An 18943-nucleotide genomic window follows, 5' to 3' on the forward strand; every position below is an offset into this window, starting at 1 on the left:
TTTAAATTTAAGAATATCAGGGATATCAAATAATAAAATGCCATTTTGATGCTTTTGACAATATAAACAAAAGATAATACATTTTTTATTAATCTTACAGTTAATTAAGGGTTACAGTTAATAAGGTAGTTACTTATTTTATTTTACTCAGAAATTACAGATTTTTTTTAAAAAAATTACTTTTTTTTTAAATTTATTAATACAAGAGTACATATTTTTAAAATTAAAGTAATAAATACAAGTTATAATTCATTATTAAAAATTTTAAAAAGCTAATACAAAATATTTTCTAAAAAGTTTAAACTTTTCTTTTTCTTTTTTGGTATCAACATCTTTGCCCTTATAATAGAATAAGCATATGCTTCCAACTTAATTATTTTCAAGAATCTTCACATTACTATTACTTTATCTGATTAGTTTGTATTCATTTATGATCAGCAGAATAAACTCGTAATATCCATTGATTGAATCAACTATATGGTAAACCTACACTAAGTAATTCATCAATATTAAGATATATATACAAAGCAGATATCAGTGAAAAATTCTAATTGATAAATTGAAGAACTTAATGCTCCAGTATTACATTAATGTGTATTTTAAACAAAAATCTACAAAACAATGTTTTTTTCTTTTTGATGTTTTTGAAATGACAGTTACAAGTAACAACATGTATGAATAGTAAAACCTGGGCAAAAAGGACATTATATAGTTTCCTCTTCCTTCTATAAATCAAAAATAAAGTAATCAAATCAAAGAATATCATAGCATGTGTTCTCATCTTCCTAAGTCATTGATGATCCAATATAAAGAACAATATCTACTATGTTTTATACGTCAAAAGAAGTTGTTAATGCAGGGGTGTCCTCTGAGAGCGATTGCTCCCACTCCCCTCGCCCCCAAATACCACAAAGACCTCTAAAGAACAAGGGGCTCCAAGAAAGAGAAAACTCCCCTAAAAAATCAATGGGCCATTGCCCTCACCTCTACTTAATTCTAAAAACAGCACCTCAAAAGATTCTATAAATAATCAGCAGGACAGGGTTCATACTCTATTTGGATGAAAAAATTCCATGACTTTTCCAAGACTTTTTCATGACTTCATAAAAATTTTCATGACCTTGTTACATGGAGAGAAAAGTAGACTATTTAATATCAAACTTGTCAATTTTTGGCAATGAGCATTAGCAAAACTTCTATGTGAACGCCACTACCTCATTGAAGCACTTCCTCATGATTGAAAAAATATCAGTGTACACCTAAAAAACTACACTATTATTATGTCTTTATCATATAAATTTAAGTAAAGTATAATACAGTGAAAGCAATACAATGATAATTAAATGTCTAAAAATTTCTTTGTAAAAGGGCAGAATGATAATAAATGGGAGAAACGTTAAATGAGTCATTAACTAAGTTTCAATGAATTTGCTTCAGAAGTTGCATTTTAGTGTCAACAGTGCATTTAATCATCCACATAATTTTTACAGTATTTTGGTTCTTTAAAGTAAACCCACATACTTCAGTAAACTTATGTTTCTAAACCAGATATTTATTTAAAAAAAAAAAAAAAAAAACATTCAGTAGCGAATTAATTTGCTGATTTAAATGTACTTGTTAACTTATTTGCACATTTTCAAATGCATATAAATAAATAGTGTTGGATTCCTGACAATGAACGTAGCCATCTCAGGCTAACATGGATATTAGGAAAAATTATTATTTTAGCAGAGTAGTGGAACCTTGGAACGGCTTACCGGAAGAGGTGGTAATGAGCAAGGGAGTAGATAGTTTTAAGAGGGCCATTGATCTTCACTGTGGATTGTAAATTGACTAGGACCAGAGCCTGTTGCTAGTCATCACTTTTGTATTTGTATTTGTAGCAGTGGGTCGCATGGATTAGGTTTTCAGGCCGTATGTTGGGTACTACTGTTTTAGAATATTAGAATTCCCCTATTTTGGACTATATCTCCTGATTAAAGATCTTCATTTTCTAAAACTTTCAACAAATTGAGATAAACTGATAAATTTAGTAATTAAGTTTTTTATGAGTGATGGAAACGAATTTGGATGCAATTGAATTGCGTTTTTTGAGTGGGCGTGGCAAATTCTCTACTATAGAACATAAAATATAAAAAGTGTTTAAAATATAATGGTAAATACGAAATGAGTGTTATCCAAGCAATAAGATCACATTGGAAAAAGAACAAGCGGCTGCTACAGAAGTGGATGTAATGAGATTTCAAAATTCAGATTTGTTTTTGGGATTGTTCAATTTTCTATTTTTAATAGCTTTTATATGTGCAATACTGTTAAATCACTCTAGATTTCTAATGCTCTTTTAGCTACTGTTACTTTCTCTTAGTCCAGGATATTTTTCCATGACTATTAATAAATTTCCATGACTTTGAATGAAAATTTCAATTTTCCATGACTTTTCCAGGTCTGAAATTTGCTTATTTTTTTTTCCATGACCTTCCAGGATTTCCATGCCAGGAACCCTGGCAGGAGCTACTTAGTATTGCAGAGAGAAAAAATATTTGGGGCACAATCACCTTGGGGCTTGGGGGAGGGGAGACTCACAAAAAGAAAAGTTGTTTTGAAACCAATAGGCATTATTTTTACAAACCAAACCAAACGTTTCAGGGGACTGTTATTCAATTGAAACAAAAAATACTAACAACTAGGAAAAAATTTTAATACATAAACTAGTACTTCTAATTTTCTACTTCATTAAAACAAAGAACATACTTAGATTTTGTTCTTGTTTGAAAACATCCACCATAAATAAACTTAAATATGCATGATTTAGTAAGGCCATAAACAATCCAAGTGGTTTTACATATGCATGATATTCTTGATACAATGAAGCCTGTGTTTTCTTTGTGAATTTATGGTGCAAAAGATCCAATGTTTCCATCACCTGAAATGGAAAATTATAACAAATGCAACAGCTTCTAAAACTAATCCAATGAAAATAAAGATACTATAAATATTCATTCAAGTAGCTCAAAACATTATTATGTTTTTCAAGGCAAAATTTAGCTATTGACCATTTTATTTTGAAAAAAAATAATGACATGAAAAAACAAATTGATTGAACAATAAAAGGACTGAAAGTGGTTTTACAGAAATGTTAAACAAAATCGTCAATTCCTACCTGATAAATGTTCAATGGCTGACAAGATACAAATATCTGAAAGAAAAAAAAAAAAAAAACTACAGTAAAAATGCAATACAGGAAAACCTCTAATGGCAGAGAGAGAGCTTTTGGACTATGGGTTTCGCCCACTTTACAGAGATGTTTATTATTATGAAAAGCTTTCATTAGAGTGTCATGAAAAATGTCATTTTTCATTTATCACTTTTCATATTTATCACATGGCTAAAAGACATAAACTGAAACTTCATATTTTATTTTCTTATTCAAATATAATAATGAAGGAAGGGAAAATCATTATTTAGTCCCTACAGCAAAACCTTTGCTGAAAAAGTTGACTGGTGTCATTTAAAATCAGTAATTTCAGAAAAATTGTTTTTAAATTTACACATTAAAAACACCTTCTAATAGAATAAACTATTTTTATAACACAAACAAATAAAAAAAAAATTCTGATGTTTAATTTTTTTTTTTTTTTTGCTTTTTTGAACTTTTAGAAATCACTATACAGTGTACAACAAAATATCTTTTTTAACTTTTTTGACAAACGGTTAAGGGAAAAACTTTATCATTTTAATGAGAATTTTACTTCAAGCATACATAAATTTCATACAAAGTAAGCAACGATTATTTTCCAAAAATAACGGTTTTAGATTTGTAATGAAAATGAAATGTACAAAAAGTAATTTGAATTTGAATAACATAGTAATTTCAAGTTAAATTAAATCAATGACATCTAATATTTTATTGTTTAGGAACTGAAAATCAAATATTTCATACTTGCTGATCTGGAGGTAGTCGCTGGTTCTCAGCAAATTTCTTAACAGCAATTTCAATATCTTCTACGGTAGATGACTGGGACAACAAAGTACAGCCAAAACAATACATGGATTCGTACCATAAGTCCACATTCAAAGTGCCTTTTTCCATGCCTAGAATAAATACAATTGTTTAAAACTTATGAATGACCTAACTGCAAAACAAACTCTACATAGGCATTGTAGATAACCATTTAATACATAAATTTGATCTTTAATTCTATTATTTTCTTCTTAAAATTTACAAAAGAAAAAATCTTTGCTTATATAACCAAGCAAAAAAAAGATACATAATAATCATAATAATTATTTAAATAAAAACAGTATTGCAATATGCATCTATGATTGGTCAAACACATATACAAAAAAAAAAAAAAAAAAAAAGAAAGAAAGAAAAGAAAAAAGAAAGAAAGTAAGAAAGAGAGAAAAACAGAATGATTTTTGCTTGGATCCTAAGTAGTTACATTTCTGTTTTATGAAGCCAAAAATCAAAAAACATGCCCATCTAAAAGGCATTCTAGTTAGTTCCATAGAAGAACACCATATGTATTTAAATTAATTCATATTTTTATATATTATGGCAGCATTTCTCAACCTCTTTTGGTTCCAAACACATAAAAATTTAGTAGAGAGATAAGGTTTTACTTTTTTTTTGACAGGAAAAAACCTCTATTGGGTATTAAAGAGCAGTAACATTAGTTACTTGTAAGATATTTATTACCACTTACTTACAATAATAATTTAACATTATGCTGTCAGTGTAAACAAACCTTTGACAGAAAAACAAAAGAAAATTATGAAATGTAATTAAAAATCAATATTAAAGAATTGTATAAATATATTCTTATAATTTTTGTTAATATTTATATAAGGCAGGGGTGTCCACCTTGGCGGGAGGGGGGGGGGGAGTCATGGCGCAGACTGCGCCATTGAAATTTTTAAGGGAGTGTTTAAAGGGTCTTTTTCTGATTTTGGGGGGTTGCTTGTAGGGGTTTAAAGGGTCTTTTTCTGATTTTGGGGGGTTGCTTGTAGGGGTCTTTGCAATATTTAGGGGGGTGCACCCTTGCTCTTAGGGGAGGTGGGCATGCTTGAATAAGGAAAATTTTTTGCAGACAGGTAAAAATCTTTGGTGTAGTCCACTGGTAGATCAGTTATATTTAGCTGTTTCCACTTGATTTATCAAAATTTAGGTGGATAATTTAGTAACTTAGTGCAATTTTACATTTTTATACTTGCAAGCAAAGTTAATACTTTCAAGCAATGATTGCATTAAAAAAAAAACTTTTTCATTAAAGTGATTTTTAAGGCAAAATTTACCATGAATATCATGCACATATGAATTATAACAAATTCAATCTTTATTTGGGATTACTTGCATGATGTAGAATGTAAAACATTTAAAATATGTACTAACTCCACTTACAATCAAAAAGTTTTAATGAATAAAAAATAAACTTACCAGCAAAGAGAAATGACACTGCACTAGAGTACAATTCAGGAAACATAAATGATAGCACAATGTTGAAATGCTTTTTAAAAACCTAAAGAATAATGAAACACATATTTGAGATAAATCAAAACAGAAATATTAAGTCAATAGGAATTAAACTATGTAACTCCTCCCCTCCTCTATATTAAGTCAATATGAATTAAACTGTATAACTCCTCACCTCCCCACTCAATTTATTGAGGTAATTTTTACTGGGATAAATCCAGATTTTGATTGTTAGGTCATTATTTTATAGAAAAAAAGGCATTTATGCAAAAAATACTTTAAAATGAACTTTTGAAAAACAAGTAAAACAATTAATCATAAAATATAGTTATCAAAATTTTACCAGATACCACTGTGGCCAGAAGGCCTTTTTGCGGAGATTTATTTAAAAAGCATGGAAATCGGATTTTTTACAAAGTGTTTTACTTTTGACAAGTTAAATGAGCAAATAAGTTCTGGGCGTGCTATTTTTACTAACAAACTTTCGAGAGCACTGATTTTAAAATACAGTAGAACAAGGCCGTATCCAGAAATTTTTTCCAGGAGGGGCCTGGTTTCGCACATTGCCCAAGCACACACACACACACACATATATACATGTGACTGAATCAGCTCTCATGTTTTTGTCTTCTTTTTTAACGCTCGCGCTGCTTTAGTTATTTTTTTTTAAATTCACCTTGTAGTGGGAAGGGTAAAAGGAGAATGGCCCCTTAAGTGGGATGTAGAATATCCATTAGCTCAGGGAGTACGGGGGTTTTGCCCCGGGAAAATTTGTGAAAAATAGATTTAAAAATCTGTATTTTGAGGCCTTATATGGGGGTAATTGATACTAAAAAAATATGAAGAAAAATAGGCAAACAAAACCTTTTAAAAGTTTTGCATTCTTTTACAAGTCAAAATCAATCAAAATAAAAATTGCTTGTTCGATAAATTGTTGACATTAATTGACAGAGAGGAAAAGCAAGGGAGGAAAAAATGGAAGCACATCGTCACTTGCCAAGGGCCCCCATATAGGGGGGCAAGGGGGGGCTCAAGCCCCCTTTAGAAATTAGAACTTCCTTGCTTTTAGTACTTTTTCCTTGCAAAAATGTAAAAATTTCTTCTCCAGCCATTAATGAATAAGTTCTTAAAAATGTCAAATTTTAATGACTGTAATCTGTCCTGAAATTGATTTTCATGGGAAAAATATCATGCTAAACTATGGTTAAAATATCTTACCCCCCCCCCCCCTGCCTCTTACAATTTTGCATATGGGCGCCCATGTCACTTGCTCATATTGGCTTTTAGAGTAGTTTGTTTTTGTTCATTTCTCCAACATCCCCACCCCCTGCCCCATTTCATCAAATGCCCTATGGCAAAAATTGTGCAAAACGGTTTAAAAGAAATGGCATAGAGATTCATAAAATAAGTAACGAAAGAGTAATATTCTGGCCGTTCGGCCAATTCATATTTTATTTTCTTGATAAGAGACAAAATTGAAGTACTTTTCAAGGAATTTCAAAAACTTAAATAATTTTTAAAGACTCTAGAACTGTTGAAATTATTTTAACTTTATTGCACTTTCCAGAAGTTGATATTACAGTCTTACAAAATGATTATAACTTTGTAAGACATTTGTTTTAAGTTAAAAATAAATAAAACAAAATATTTCTCAAAACAAACAATCTTTTCTTCAATCAAAAGTAGTGCAGAAAATGAAATAGAGTAGAGTAAGTGCTATGTTTTTTTTCTCTCATGCGTAAGATATTAACAGTGCAGTAAAAGTAAGATAAAAACAAGCAATTACAAAAGAACTTCCAAAATTACTGCATTCAGTATTAAATAATCAAGACATGAAACATATGCGTCACAAAAATTTATCTTGAGAAATATGCTACAAAAAGGGAGAATCATGATTTTTGTATTTTTTACGCAGGATGTATCAAGAAGCTGAATTTTGGGACGTCTTACATAGCTGCCAACAGGCCAACTTAAAAAATCTTACAATGTAAGCGGTGGCTATATTTTTATGCTTTTTTGACCATTATAAAGCAAAGTATTAAAATTTAAAGTATTATAATATTTTCAAATCCTTACCTTTACTTGATCTGTGCTTTTATAAGCAAAATAAATAAATAAATAAATAAATAAATTTAAAAATAAGAGAATTTTTGCGCTTTTCAACATCATTTTCATCACACCTTTAAACCTCACAAAATTGCTGGAAGTAAATGGAAATTCAACCATTTGCAATTTATCGTAAAACTAAAACTTAAAAAATTAAAAATTAAACATACCTGTCATAAGACCGTACAATCGTACAAAAGTCCGAAAATCTTACGATGTACGGCTAAATTCTACAAGTTGGCAGCTATAGTATTGGTAAACAGCTACTTGTCTAATTGGAAACTAGGGGCCCGGCCCTTGGGGATCCCTGGCTCGAAATTGGCAAAAGTGTAAGTTATATATGACTTTTTTTGGGGGGAGGGGAGGAGGGCAAGTCTTTTAATCTGACAAGGGGCCTGCCTTAGTCCTGGACGGCCCTGAATTGAATTGGGAAAGAGAGCAGGAAGTCCTAATAAGTGTCTAATTTACAAGTATGCTTTGCAGTTAATGAGAACTAGAATTGCTTTTTCTGTATTTCTTCAAATTTTAACTTGTTTCATAGTTACAAAATTAAAAAAAAAACTTTTATTTTCTTTTTCTAACATTAGTAAGTAAAAAAAACCTTCGGCTGTTTTACTTTACAAAACATTTCGGGTTTTGGATGGGGCCTGAGCCCGTTGAGCCCCCCCCCCCCTCTGGATACGGCGCTGCTGCAGAACCTCTGTGATCCAAAACTCCTTTAACCAAAACCTTGTTTAACAAAGTCATTTTTAAAAAAAATTAAGCAAGTGAATGACTACTATTACTTTTGAGTAAATAGAGGCAACAAGTCATCCTGCAAAGCTGCAGACACCCAAGTTATCCATTCATTTTTATCATTTCTGCTCTTTTCCCCCAGTTTCCCTACCAGTAACTTTTTAGAACAGTAAATAAATCTAGTAGCTAAGTTATTATTTTTTAATATGCATGTATGTATGTTACACGCTTAAAATTACTTGTAATAACACAACAAAGCTTACTACATTATTACTTAATGCGCTAAATTATGAAAAGCCAAGTATTTCTTCTAGTTCATGGAGGATAAAGTACATAAAGTATGTGATATGTCTTGTGAAATTTATATTGGCATTGCCAGATTTATGTAACATTTATTGAGCAAATTTATTGTTTACATTTAAAGTAATAAATAATTAAAACACCACATTTTGTAGTTGTTTTGCACATGTATGCATATTGGAATTCAAAATTCAAGTTTCTGCAGTGGTTTGTTGTCTTTTTAATATCCCGTTATATCCAAAGTTTTTGACCAACCGAAAATGGTCCAGTCCTGACCACTTCAGTTAATTGATATTCTACTGTTCATAACTTTGTGAAGGCGATACTTGGATGGAGAAGCAACTTTTACGATACAGCTTGTGAAGGGACATTTGATGAAACAGAACATTGTGATGGGGCTGTTATTATATTGCAGAGTTTGTGAAGGAGATGCTTTTTCAAACGAAATTTAGTGAAGAGGTAACAAAGAGACTCCATTTATGTTAGGAAAACCAACCGCTAACTGATGTGACCAAATTTATGGATGATAAATTTTTGCAAAAGCAACTTTTGCAAAAGATCTGCTATATGAACTTTTTATAATAAATATACATAAAAAGTTTTTTTAATTAGGAAATTTTCAAAGATTCCATCTTTTGAAGGAACAATTTTTGCCATCATAAACTTTGTTGAGTGCTTTTTAATACAAATTTTGCAAAAAATCTAATCTGAAATCTAAAAGAGTTAGGGCAGTAAAATCCTAAATCTGAAGTGAGGAAAGAAAAGCTGAAAGCAATTTATTAGAGCCACACTAAGAGATTTTTTTTCTTTACATGTGTTGCAAGTCACAATACATTTTCAGTAACATAATTAATTTTGTACTTATATACATTCACCATATCAAAATACTAAATTTATTGTTCAAAATATTTTAAATTTAAGGATTTTAATGAAATATTTTTGCCGTATCACCACACACCTCATAAATTGGCATTAGATCACTGCTTGGATTTAAACCACAGGAAAGCAAGGCATTACACACAACTTGAAAGAGTTCTTTCCTATAATTAAAATCAACTTGCTTCTCTTTCAGCCAAAATTGCAAGTCAACCTGCAAAGCAATTAAAAGACAAAATATTTTATACAATACCAGAAAAAATTTAGTAGTGAGGAGGAAATATTAAGAAGCATAACACAACAAAAAGATCATAATAATCTGAGAAATTCAATGGATATTAAAATCATTCAAACACAAATTTTGGTAACTAAATTTTTTATGTTCCTTCTCCTCAAAGATCAAGAGTTGCTAAAACAAAATGTTTTTCTTTTCTTTTTTTGATTACGTAACAGAATTGATATAACCTCAAGGAAGAGACATGTGCCACTCTTCTTTCTGATTCTTACATGGAATGAACAACTGAATCTAAATAGAACCTCCATTTTCCTCCATCATCCACCTCCTTTTGGAGATAGCTACAAACTCGATCTAGTTAATCTGGAAATTCAAATAAATAAGGGCTGGATAAATGAGGTAATGCTGTAATGATTTTATTTTTAATAATTGCTGTTTGATTCATAGAAAAAGCCACATTTTCAAAAGGAGTTCTTAACTGATGCTATATACACGCCACCAGGGATGGCAAATGGGAGGAGGGAAAGAGGGGGCGGTCGCATCCCAAATTTTTTAAGTAGAATGAGAAAACATAGGTAAATTCAATTTTTGTAAATCGCAAATAGACGTTCATTATAAAAAAAAAAATCTCATGGAGCACAGAAAAAACTGACATAGAACCATGGTGAGCTTTAAATAAGAAGTAATTTTTCTATATATAGGCTAAATTCTTCCCTTTGTATGTCCAGTATAACAATCAGGCTCAGATCTATACATTTCGGGCCCCCTGCAACGAAATCTGTAGGGCCCATCCCCAAAAGCCAGCAGTGTATATTTGTAACATTAATAAGTATCAGTGCTATTTTTTTTTTCCTTTTTTTCAATTTCTTGGGCCGTTGGACCCCTTAAGGACATGCCCCACCCCCTAACTGCAGGACCTATGGGAACACAAATCCAGGCTTGGATCTCGAACAATAGTATGTACAGTATGAGAGGCCCGTGCAAGCAAGTGGTGTGCATGATTTTTAAAAGAAAATTCCTTGGGACTTCAAATTGATTGTTACGCTCATATTTTAAGTGTATGTTTATTTATTGAGTGTATATTGCTTTCTTCAAGTAGAAACATTCCAGCTACTCAACACATAGCATTCTTTCACAGAAACTTTTTAAAAATACATGCTAATTTTGTAAAACAAATATCGTACAAATTCAATCAAATACAACAAATCAAATTCCTTTTCTGGGTTTCTTTAACTATGACTCGGAGTGACATAAGATCATGGAGGTATGAGTACATCCATGCATAAGATGGTCTTCAATAGTTAAAACCATAAACAGGGTTCATACTCATTTTTAAAAGTAAAAATTAAATACTTTTTAAGGACTCTCAAAACATTTTAAGGACTCGTCAAAAACAATAAAATAACTTTAGGTACACCATTTTAAAGTTTTCCTGCAGGGAGGGGGGGGGGGGCAGAAAAGTACTTGATACATATTATATATACACATCATGGGTGCAAGTTTGGTGATGTGTTCAAGACGGAAAATATTTTCAGCTCCCCCCCCCCCCCCCCCCGCCTGCATGCGGGCTTAAGGAAAAATTTGTATGTATAAATGTTGCAGATCTTAACAATGCCAGTTTTGGAATCTGATTTAAATTTTAAGCCTTAAAATTGTAATATTTAAGTGTTTTGACATCATAATTCTAAAAAATCTAAAATCCAGTAATAAAGGGGGGGGGGGGGTCTGGGGCTGCTCTCCCCCAGAAATTTTTTCAAATTGAAGTCCAAAAAACGCTGTGGTAGGCCATTTTGGTAAAGTTCAGGGAAAGGAGGGGTTCAGGGACTCTTACATCAATTATTTCAAACTGATAGTCCCAAAATCACAATATTGGGCAACCTTCAAAAAATATTAAAGAAAGAGGGGGGAGGGGGAGGGGACGCTATGGGCTTTCCCGAAATCGAAGATTTAAAAACAAAATTATAATTTAAATTTCATAACGTTTATACTCTTTTTGAATGCACTATTGAAGGGATGGAGTTCAGCAACCCTCCTTCGGCAATATTTCGAAATTGAAGTTTCAAAAACACAATTTTAGACGATGTTGGATAATGTAAGGGATAAAAGCGTTTGCAGCACCCCACCATTAGTTTTTTGCCGATCCTAAACATTTTTGTTGTAACAATAAAATTGCTTAGGACATAAGATTTTCACTTTTGCATCATAAATCAGTTCTGATTCGAAAGTCTACCCAAGGTAGCGCCAACAAACTAGAAAAGAAGGAAAGGTGGGGGAAGGGTAAGACCGACTAATGATAATGAACTGTCATCATTCCCCCACAGTCTTCATTTGAAAAAGAATTCTTTTATAGGATAACAGGTGGTGAAATTAGCAATAAAAAATCGTTTCAGTGAAGTAGATGTATTTTTTAAACAAGGTACCCTTTCCAACATTCATTAATTAAAAAAAGAAATAGGGGAACTGAATCCTAACTCCAGGCAGGGTTCCCGAATCACATCCCTCTTAAGGCACTCAAATATAGCCTAAAGTGGCGCTTTAAATATTTCAGCATCAAAGAATTTTCGGAAGAGAACTCCCAAACCCCTTCCTCTGAGTTCACCACAAATGTCCTAAATTTCAATTTTTAAGGCTTCAGTTTCTAAATTGTTTTGTAGGAATAGTACCCCTCTTACCTATAAACATGATTTATGACCGCCTAAAAATTTTAATACTTTAATTTTGGAAAATTTTTGAAAAAATCTTCCTACACCCTTCCCCCTTAAGTCATCCAAAGATAGCCCAAACCAGAGCTCTTAAAATTTCAGAAACTAAAATATTTCGGGCTGGGGGTGCGGAATAACCCCCACCTCTCATTGTGTTTACTAAACGCAGTGCAAATTTTTGTTTAAGATTTATTTTTCTATTGAGAGAGAAACTCCCTTCCACACATTGCCAAAGACAATTTCAAAGTTTTAAGACTTCAATTTCGAAAATGTTTCGAGAAACACCCCTGAATTCTCTAACTCTTAACTCACTCAAAAATAGCCAAAATAGCATTTCAATACTTCCGGGGGGAGAGACCCCCCCCCCCCCCGAACTCTTTGCTCTAAGTTCACTAAATTTTACTTAAATTTGCGGTTTCCCCCTTTTCATCACCGAAGATTTTAGAATTTAAATTCTAAAACGTATTGAGAGAAAGCCTTCGAATTCCCTCTTCTTAAGTCTTCCAAAGATTACCTAAAGCCGAGTTCTGAATACTTCAGCTCTGAATATTTTTTGGGAAAGGAGAACCCCGAACCCCAAGACGGTCCAAATTGCGCTTTTAAGACTCTAGTTTCGGAATTTCGCCTAAAGAGAGGCTTCCCTCTTGAAATTGCCAAAGACAGCCTAAAAGATTTAAGACTTCAATTACAAACTTTTCGGGAGAGGGTGGCAAATGCCCTTTAACTTAAGTCATTTAAGTATAGCCTCAAATAGTTTTTAATACATCAGCTACAAAACATTTTCATGTTAAAACACCAAAACCATCTCTCATAAATTCACCAAAGATTGCCTAAATTAGTGTTTTTAAAACTCCTATCTTCGATTCTTTTTTAAAACCCACTTTTACATCATCAGAGACAGCCTAAAACTTTTTGACTTTTAAATTTTTAAGAGTTTGCAGTGGAGAAATATCAAACCACTCCTAGCTTCAAAAATATTTTCAATTCAGTTTTTCGATATTTTATACTGTAACCCGTGAGTAACCCCCCCCCCCCCCCAGGATTGTCCAAGATATCAACGTTTTAAGACCTCAGTATCGTGGGTTAATTTGCGGACAGATTGCAGACAAGAGCAGCGTTTTGTCGCAAACTCGTGTTGCCGTTATTTTTCTCCTTTCCTTTCTCTCCCCCCCCCCCCACCCATATTTCCATTCTAGCGAGTGTTCGATTCAATGACATTAGAATTTAGTGATTCCTCTAGTCTTTGTCAAAAATGCAGGAACGGTTTGCACATCGGTGTTTCCAACCAGCTTGAAATCCCCCCCCCCCCCCCCGATTATTTCCAAAATTCCCATTTTCATTAAAATCTTCAAAATCCTTGATAGTTTCTGTTTTACCTGGTATGTGGACGCCCTTTGCTGTGGCGAAAATATTTCATCTTGTCGCAATCACTCTCAATGGGTGATGCAGATTCAACTCTTAAGACATTTTAAGAGCTTACATAATTTTCATTTAAGCGTGTCAAGTTTGCAAAAAAAAAAAAAAAAACCACAAATGAAAAAAACGAAAGGATGATCGAAAATATCATGAGAAAAGGCTAAATTTTCAATTAGAGCCGATTGCTTCGAAAAATCAGGGAGAATAGCGAGCAACTCCTCGGTCTGCAATGCAGTGAGTTGAAAATATCAAAGCTATACCTAAAAAAAGTCAAACGACCCGAGCCGAAAAGCCACTCCCCCAAAAGCACGTTGCAAACAAAACAAGTAAATGGCGGAAAACCGAGAGAATGTCGATGTAAATTCGTGGTTATGGAACGGTCCAGTAATATTAAAGCATATTTTTCAAACACTCAATTTTTCTTTTTTCATTAAAAATTAAAAGAAAGTCATTGAATTTCTTTCCGTCCCGACCTCCATCTCGGAAATTTTGTCAAGATGGAAATCCGTCCTGAGACGGAAGGTCTTGCACCCATGATACACATTGCTTCCAACATGCAGAAAGAGGCGAAATTGAGTGGGATGCTCTATTATCAGTGAATTATATTTTAAAATTTCATACATTACAGGGATGAGAGTGATTTTTTGCTATTATTGCTTTTCATTTGTTATTGTTACTAACATCCTATTTGCTGTATTGTACCATTTCTTGCAAGTTTGTTTCTATATAGGTTCAAATTTTGAAAAAGAGGCAGAAATTTCTAACCCCTGAATTTTGAATACAGGTTTGAGGGAGTCAGATGTCAATATTTGCTGCATCACTCAATAAAATCATTTTTTCCTAATTTTTTAGAGAAAAATATCTTTTGTAACTAAAAACATTTGAATTTAAGGCATTGAAAATGAGAACAAAAATTTAAAAATTAGGGTTTGTTTGTAAAGTAATAATTACAACACAGTAAAAATCTAGGTTTTTTTGTGTAGTAATACATACTTTTCACAGTGAGAATTGAAAATAAATAAATATGTAATTGGTTATCCATTTCCCTTGCATTGAAACTCATAATTTGGTTTTAAAAACTTCATAATACTATTTTAGGATTAAAAAAAAAAAAAAAAACTTAGGATGATTATAACTGGAAGGGCATAAATTATATTGTGCAAATAGATAAAGATAATTACTTTACTCAACAACACAAGCAGAGTATTTCTGGAACAGTTAGAGATTGACAAAGCAATTTTTTTGTAAACATCAAGAAAAACTGAGCTAAAAGCCAACTTTGGATTGAATAGAGGTGAGGCAAGCACTCCAGCTGCTGGATACTTCAGAATAGAGTCTACTAAGTTTAACAGTTGGTCTTCTTGGCCTTCAATGAATTCCTGCAACATAAAACAAAAGCAAGCTGAAAACTTCCAGATAAATAACCAAATTAAAAAAGCAATGTATTCTAAATTGTGTCAAAGGCAAGAAAATACACAAAATTTAGAAGTATAATTCAACACTTCAGCTGCAATTTCCAGATACTTAATGTTATCATAAGATACTCAAAGTCATATTACTCTGATTGATATCCTCACAGAATACATCAAGAAATGTATTTCTATAATCACAAGACTCAAATATTTCAAAAACAGTTCCTAATATAGTTAATGTAAGCTTCCATAGCACTTTTATTCAAAATCATGTTTACAACTTGTATGAAACAATAATAAAAATGAATAAATATAAATTTATAATTTAAAAAAAAACTATTTCCTCATTAAAATAAAATATAACAATGCTTAATTGCACAAAAATTGCAGATTACTGCGTGCACATGTTACAGGGTTACAAGGTACCCCCCCCCCCCCTTTTCAATTAAAAATTAGTGTGCTTATGGATGATGTCTTTTCATCCATAAGCTCACGTATTTTGCTTTGAAATGTCTCTTCCTTGTTTCTTAATCTCTAAATCTTCCATCTAAGCAAAAGTTACTCGCTGCTGGCTTGTGATTGGTTGGACTGTAGTGGCTTTACTTCGACTGATCAAAAAGAAAGGTGACATAAGAAAAATTTGGCTATGCCTAAGCAGCCAAAATTGTATAGTATATGTGACGTCCAATATAAACAGAAACTACTTTAAACTGCTTTATATTAATTTTAAAAATGATCTAGGGTGATTAACAGTTCTTAACACCTCTGCATTTATACATAGCAACGCTGGAAAGATAGTTGCCCCTAATAACCTGTTTCAGTAGGGATAAAAATAGAATGTCCTAAAATTAATTTCAACTACTCTTACATCCATTAGTATATTTTATTCAAACAGACTTTACTTTCACACCTAGTCCTGTTTCGATAAAACCTGTATGCCTAAATCAGTAATCTAAGAGCAGTAAGTTAAAATTATTACATAAAAAAGCACTACATCAATCAATTTCATTAGTAGATATTTATTAGCAGAAGAAAATACCTTTTATCAAAACGAAAACAGAAATGCATATAAAAATGTCTGAAGACAAAAGCATATTTGCATGCATAAAATTCTTTATAAGTATAAACATATGGTAAAATAAGGGAATAAATGTTTACTTACTTTTCCTAAAGACTCAATAATTGATGAAAAGAACTGTCTGGACGGCAAATAGTCAGCAACTGATGAAATTATTTTGTCAATAGTTTGCATTTGATGGTAAAACAAAGATATGCCCATATTACGGTATTTCACGGCATCCTCTGTAGGAGCAGTATTCATGTTTCTTGATAAAGCTCTAAAAGTATTGCAAGCAATTCATTGCTCAATCCATTTGCACAGGAATAACATTTTTAGGCACATATTCCTGGAACTTTGAACTAAGGCTTTTAAGTGTGATACATTTGAATACAAGGAGCCATTATGTAGTATAATTTGAAGTATCAACTTTTGGAAAAAATTTTGTACTTGAAAAGATAATGATTTGTAGGTGTTGCAGGTGTGACAGTACAATCCTGCCTGCAATACACACAAATCATTATCAAAGAGACTTTCAGCTTAATAAAGCTGAAAGTCTCTTTCTCTCCGGATGTCTGTTACGCACATAGCACCTAGACTGTTCGGCCAATTTTCATGAAATTTGACACAAAATTAGTTTGCAGCAGAGGGGCGAGCACCTCGAAACGATTTTTTGAAGATTCCATTTTGTTCTTTTTTATTCCAATTTTAAGAACATTTTACCAAGGAAATTATCATAATGTGGACGAGTCAATTACCATAACGTGGATGAGGAAGTTATCATAACATGGGTGAGCAAATGAACATAGCAAATTGGCGAGAAATTCATCATCCGTTATTCGTAAATATACAGGCGAACCAAATGAGCTTTTAATTTTCTATTAAGGGCAAAGCCGTGTGGGTACCATTAGTTTTAAAATAAAATAAGTCTTTTTTAGAAAGTTGATACTTCATATTGTAATACATCCTGGATTTGAACATATTAAAATTAAAAGCCTAAGTTTATTCCAAGAACAAAATGCAAATATATGCGTAAAAACGTCTCCTTTGGGCAAAAGAATTGAGCATAATATGTTTGCAGTCAAACATGAGAAACACATTACAGGGGCATATCAAGCTGGAAAAAGTCAAAATTTAGGGGGGGAGGGGCTTCTCTCAGGTCAGACACATGACAACTATTTCACATTGGCCATGGCATCCAGTGATGTTCCCATCAGTTTTTCTGAGGGTATACTCCCAGTAATCCACAACGCACACTACGTGTATGTGGTCATAGACGTAATATGTCATAATATGAAAATATTTGAAGCTTGAAGGTATAGCTATATGTCTACAAAATGTTTGGAAGTATACAGCATATATGAAGTACCACTGATGGCATCAAAGTTAATAAAAGTTAATGAGCATTATGATTACTAAGTAACTGATTTATGGTAATGTCGCTAAAATTCAAGTCGAACAAAGAACATTTATAATTAATTGAGTCTGCGATTGCTTGCACAAAGGTAAATAACTGAAAAAAGAAACTGTAGCTTAAAAATATATCGCAGAGGTTTAACATTAATAGTTTCAATCCTTTCAAGGAGTACATCCTATCACAGAACTAGTACATCTTTTCAAATTTACTAGAATAAATCTTGAAAGAGTGCTTAGTAATTACATCATTTTTTACTATTTACTGAAATTTAAAATCCAATCAAATTAATGGGGGAAAATCGACAACTTTTAACGGAAATTTTTTTCTATTTAATACATTTCCACCTCTTATTTCTGCATTAAAAACTACTCATATCAAATATTACATGTGTTGTAATTGTTCTAAGAATCACGGATAGAGATCAACTTTCCGTTTTTCTCTGGGCATTAAAACGGTGCTGCGTTTCATTGACACAGTAACCTGAAATTTAGATTTCTTGCTTAAAATTGGAATAAAAACAAATTTGAATTTTGTAAAAAATACTTTGCGATGCAAGAGAACCTGACCCAAGATAGCTGTAACAAAATTTCAGACTTTTTGAAAAAGGCGTCGGAGTTGGACTGATTTTTGTTTAACAGTGCCGGAGTCAATCATTTTCCCTCCAAGTAGGTAACTCTGCCAGTGCTTGCGGATTCGGAGTCAGAGTCAGATTAATTTTGGGGTAAAGGAGTCAGAGTCTAAGATTCTAAAATTTCTAGAGTTGGGAGTCGGAGCCGGAATTAGTCATTTTCCCTCCGACTCCGCAGCCCTATTCTTGAATGTTTCATCTGGCCAGGCGAGAACTGACAAGTTCTGAGACAAGACTGAGTTCAATTTTTTCTCCATCTCGTGCCACTCTTTCTTGGCCGCATATTTATAAAAATAATCATTAAGTGTGTAATTATGCAAAACTTCATCATGTTTTTAACTGGCTATTATTGACTTTATATTCCTTAGCAGCCGCCATATTTGAAGACAAGGGTGAGATACATGTTCCAAAATGGTGCAGGTGCTATTCAGAGGGCTGACATGAAACACAGGCAAGACACAACGAACTTGTTGCAGACGTTCTTATGTGTGCACAGGAGGGAGAAATAACTGGTTTCTCCTTGTGCTATTGTGAAGACATTTTAGTTTCAGACACATGTCTGCTCAATGTGCGCGCTGCCTAACGG

At 32.5% G+C, this 18943-nt stretch overlaps 1 protein-coding gene across 1 annotated transcript in view; it reads right to left on the reverse strand.

The window, feature by feature from the left end:
• The window catches only part of LOC129231776 (ectopic P granules protein 5 homolog), a 97160-nt gene that overhangs the window by 17569 nt on the left and 60648 nt on the right, over positions 1-18943 (reverse strand). The window contains exons 14-20 of the mRNA XM_054866144.1: positions 16418-16592; positions 15025-15222; positions 9573-9704; positions 5438-5519; positions 3941-4092; positions 3161-3196; positions 2752-2923 (exon numbers count right to left, since the gene is read on the reverse strand). Of these exons, the coding sequence (XP_054722119.1) occupies positions 2752-2923; positions 3161-3196; positions 3941-4092; positions 5438-5519; positions 9573-9704; positions 15025-15222; positions 16418-16592 (947 nt within the window). The remainder of the gene's footprint in view (positions 1-2751; positions 2924-3160; positions 3197-3940; positions 4093-5437; positions 5520-9572; positions 9705-15024; positions 15223-16417; positions 16593-18943) is intronic.

Source organism: Uloborus diversus, chromosome 1 (genome assembly GCF_026930045.1).
Source record: "Uloborus diversus isolate 005 chromosome 1, Udiv.v.3.1, whole genome shotgun sequence".
Taxonomy (NCBI): domain Eukaryota; kingdom Metazoa; phylum Arthropoda; class Arachnida; order Araneae; family Uloboridae; genus Uloborus; species Uloborus diversus.